A 4,219-nucleotide genomic window follows, 5' to 3' on the forward strand; every position below is an offset into this window, starting at 1 on the left:
ATATTTATGGTTGCAATTTATGGTCACAAACAATTGGCAAAAAGAAAAGGCCAAACTTTGAGGAAAAAAATGCAGGAGATTGAAAATGATGATGAATTTCAAAAAATTTTTTAATATTCGGTTGTGGTATTAATGAATTATAGATTAGTTAGGGCATTTTATGAGACGGTTTAGCAAGAACTCTTTGTTACATTTTCAGTTCATGAAGCCTGAAAAATTATATACCTTTCATTGTTGCCAGACCGTCGCTTTGCCCATTGAATCATGAAATGCCTCGATCAGTAATGGTCAAAAAAGCCACCAAAACAATACTCTCGAAACTGAATTCAAATTTTAAGTAAATTCGAAATACTTTAATTTCTGAGCAATGCAATACGAAAAAAAAAAATAGAATAAGTGCAGGAGAGATGATGTCCATGATCGAAGCAACTAACAATATCTAAAAATAATTTGGTCTCGCCAATTTCACAATCAAAATTCTGTCATGCTCAAAGTTACTGCAGCACCATTAAAAACGAGGGTGACGGTTACTGCAGAAATGACAAGTTTTGCTCTTATCACAGTACAAAGCTTTACAGCCTTCTTCCCCTTCTACCACCCTTTCTGCGAGTGCTATCAGTAGGAATTGGAGTCACATCCTCTGGGGCAAAATAACAAAAACAGAGTGTGAGTTAACATGCTCTCCAAGTTTAGCTATAATATCAGACCCAAATCCAAATGAAACCAACAGCAAGTCCAACATGCCGACAAACATTTAGCTTCTTTTTTCGAGCTCAGACAAGCAAATATAGAACACTTGTCCTCAATTCCATAGAACAAGTAGTGCTTGCAGGGTTCAAGTAATAAAAAGTAATGCACAGAACCTAAATACCAATTTTAGTGTACCATAAGAAGCAATTCAACTGGAAGCGTTATGTTGTATTTCAAAATGTGTAGCAAATTCCTTTCCCAAATCAATCACCTGCACCTGAAGTTCTAACCTAAACTTCATCCTAACGTTAATATAACCGAGCGTCCAACTCTACTACCATTGGACTCCAATCAGACGCGTTAGACAACCAAAGATCAAGTTTACTGGGGTATATATCTACTATTATTATTATTATTATCTATTTTGTTAATTCAGCTTGACTAAATCTTAATCCCCTTCTTAACAGCAGTCACCTACATTTGGAATGAACAATTCTCATCCACTTCATATTCTCTTTAACTAAAAATCCAGCTTCCAAGGGAAAATACATGCTCCAAATATCCATCCTGCCCAATCCCTCCTTTATAAAATAAGCACGTAGAATGGCTAGAAGCAATGCTTAATTCAAATACAGCACTAATATGAAGAAATTAGAGGGTCGTGATAAAAGAAGTTTCCTATTCAAAATCTCATACCTATACGACCAATTTTCATTCCAGAACGAGCAAGGGCGCGAAGAGCAGACTGAGCACCAGGCCCTGGAGTCTTTGTCTTGTTACCACCAGTGGCTCGGAGCTTAATATGAAGGGCAGTGATGCCAAGTTCCTGCCAAAAGTCATTAAAAAAAAGATGACTTATTTATCAGAAGTAATATGCAGTGATTGACAAATCTACAATGAAACACATGGTTATTGCATGAGAAGTCAACTACAAATATAAGCATCAAAAACAATAAACCACTTAAGCTGCAATTCATGTACTGTGATCCTACAAAACTTGCACATAATTATCAAACTCCTTTAAGATTATAAGCATCAAATTAGAGATGTTTTAATGACCTTGCATCTTTGAGCAATATCTTGTGCTGCAAGCATAGCGGCATATGGGGATGATTCATCTCTATCAGCCTTCACTTTCATGCCACCTGCAGAAGCAGTTCAAACATTGGAAATAACTGTTTAGCCCAATACTCTAGGATTACCGTGCATTGGCAAGAAGATGATTCTCTTGCAATAAAAAAGACTACATGTCTAAGATAAGGATAAGAAACAAAGATGAACTACACTATACACAACCAGTCAAACTATACACTGTCTTCAGTTAAGAAGTATCACAAAAAGGAAAAAAATGGTCCTACATAAGCAAACAACACAGGAATTACAAGGGTTGCAATGTGAGTATCTAAAGGTCAATTAAAAAAAATGTAGAAATTAATTTCATTTGTACAATTATTGACTACTGAATTCATTAAAGAAACAACAAAGCTGACTTATTAAGTGCCTATCTGACAATGGCGCTAAACTTTTAGATATATTGTACACCACGATATTAATAAGAGAATCCATTCTCAATCTAAACTAGACGTCCTTTAGTTCACTACTCAATCACTTCCTAAATCCAAAGATAAAGGAGGACCTTATTCAAAAGGCCACAATGCCCTAGAACTTATCCTAGTCTACAGCCAAGATAGTATGAGAACTATATAAACCAATATTAGAACAGGAAAACCATATCCATTTCCTTGAATGTTTCTTTTAAGACTGTTAAACTATTCCTAATTTACCTTCACTTATAATTTACTTTCTCAACATTCTCCACTTCCACGTTCGCTGAACAAAGAATCACAATTCCCCTTTCCCCTTTGGTTTCATATTATCTTTTCCCTTATATTGTTGAAATTCTGAAAAGGATCAAAAGTACTAGAATCATTACCAGTGATACGGACCAAAGTCTCTCTTCCAGACAAATCAGTAACATGCTGCACGGGAGAACGAAAACTCAAAAATTAAACAGACGTTCAGAATTAAGAAATTTCAATTAAGTACTTACAAGAAAAAAAAAAAAACAAAGAATGAAGATTCACAGTCCGCATCATCATACAATAAAGGTGTCATTGAATGAAGCAAAAATGTGGGCAACCCCAAAAACTTGCTCTCCGTCCCTCACAGCAGGGCCAAGGGTCACGTTCTCTTCCTTTGGCTCCCTTGTCCTCCTCTTCGACTGTTACTCAAAAATATGTACCAGAATTATAAACTTAACAAAAATATAAAAAAAAAATCAACCAAAACTTCAAATTCCTAAAACCAATCAGCCGGAGATTCTAACAATCCAGCGAACAGATAACAGCGAAATGGAAGTTCAAAAAAGATCATAAACAGAAGAGTAAAGACGCGATTGAGATCAGGCTTACCATGATTTCGAGACGACGAAGCTTGGTGCGGGTGCGGGGTCCGAGGGAGTGAAAGAAAATGGAAGCAGAAAGACGGCAAATGGGTAGGGTTTCAAATGCGTCAGGGAAGAAGGAAGAGAAAGCTGCTGCCTAGGGTTTTTACTTAGAACCTTTGTGGGCCTCCAGGGTCAGTTCTGGACTCTGGATCCAATTTGGGCTTCGGCCAGGGTCTGGATCTACGAACACTCATTGGCGGTCTTTATGGATCCAAGGCAAATTGAATATCGATCAACTATAATGGGACGGAAATTGTAATCCTTATACTCCATTATCTCAATACACTAGGAGGCATAAAACGCGCGTTGGAATAAATATGAAATATGCCCCCTTAAACATGTGGATTCATGGAACAAAAATGTTTGTTCGTTAATAATTTGTGTACACAGTTAAGTATAAATATATATGAATAAGTAGATGGCAAAATCATTTCACAAAAATAGTATCTATTACTCATTTAGCACAAGAATAAAGTTCACCATTTTTCATGAAGTGCAGAAGCATAGGATGTGATGATTTGAATATATCGTACTTCATAAGAGAGAAAAAATACTGTCAATATATAGAACTACTTTCGTTGGAACTTGTGAAATTCTTCTTTTATCTCACTCTTTTTTTTTTAACATGAGAATCAAGTTTACTATTTTTCATGAAGTGTAGAAACATAGAGTGTGACCACAAGTATATATTATACTTCACAGGACAAAAAGGGAAATACTAAGCTAAATTTGAAGGCATTTTCATTATATATAGCAATATTGATCCAATTGTGACTATAGTAGCTTGAAAAACAAAAGTGATTGAATTCTCATATTAGTTGACTATGAGTTAACCGAGTTGAACAATGAAATTAAAACGACATGGGTACAGTTTTTGAATTCCTCTTTAGTTGAATTGGATAACAATAAAAGAGTTCTAAAATTGTGCAATATAAAGGAATATCTCGCTGACGCAAAGAGTTCTAAGATTGCTAAACTATTTTCAGATCTTTCCGTAATTCATTGATGGTGGCATAATCCTTTACTAACAGTCATTTCTCTCCTACTAATAAACTGGAAAATATCGTGATTTATGAATTTCCT

At 35.4% G+C, this 4,219-nt stretch overlaps 1 protein-coding gene across 1 annotated transcript; it reads right to left on the reverse strand.

Annotated features, from left to right (window-relative positions):
* Nucleotides 1–417: 417 nt before the first annotated feature.
* LOC113707616 (small ribosomal subunit protein uS11x) lies at nucleotides 418–3,298 on the reverse strand. Its single transcript, XM_027229878.2, has 6 exons — nucleotides 3,102–3,298; nucleotides 2,792–2,911; nucleotides 2,624–2,669; nucleotides 1,750–1,835; nucleotides 1,387–1,516; nucleotides 418–640 (listed from the first exon to the last, which is right to left on the reverse strand). Exons 1-6 carry the CDS (start codon nucleotides 3,102–3,104, stop codon nucleotides 573–575), a joined length of 453 nt encoding a protein of 150 aa, XP_027085679.1. The 5' UTR covers nucleotides 3,105–3,298; the 3' UTR covers nucleotides 418–572.
* Between the last annotated feature and the right edge of the window lie 921 nt (nucleotides 3,299–4,219).

Source organism: Coffea arabica, chromosome 9c, assembly GCF_036785885.1.
Source record: "Coffea arabica cultivar ET-39 chromosome 9c, Coffea Arabica ET-39 HiFi, whole genome shotgun sequence".
Classification (NCBI taxonomy): domain Eukaryota; kingdom Viridiplantae; phylum Streptophyta; class Magnoliopsida; order Gentianales; family Rubiaceae; genus Coffea; species Coffea arabica.

What these genes read in the sequence shown, in the direction of transcription:
- LOC113707616 (XM_027229878.2), bottom strand. An exon ending in CATTCAATGACACCTTTATT is followed by an intron (nt 2,670 to 2,791) that starts GTATGATGATGC and finishes TCTCCCGTGCAG; the next exon opens with CATGTTACTGATTTGTCTGG. An exon ending in AATGAAAATTGGTCGTATAG is followed by an intron (nt 641 to 1,386) that starts GTATGAGATTTT and finishes ATTTTGCCCCAG; the next exon opens with AGGATGTGACTCCAATTCCT.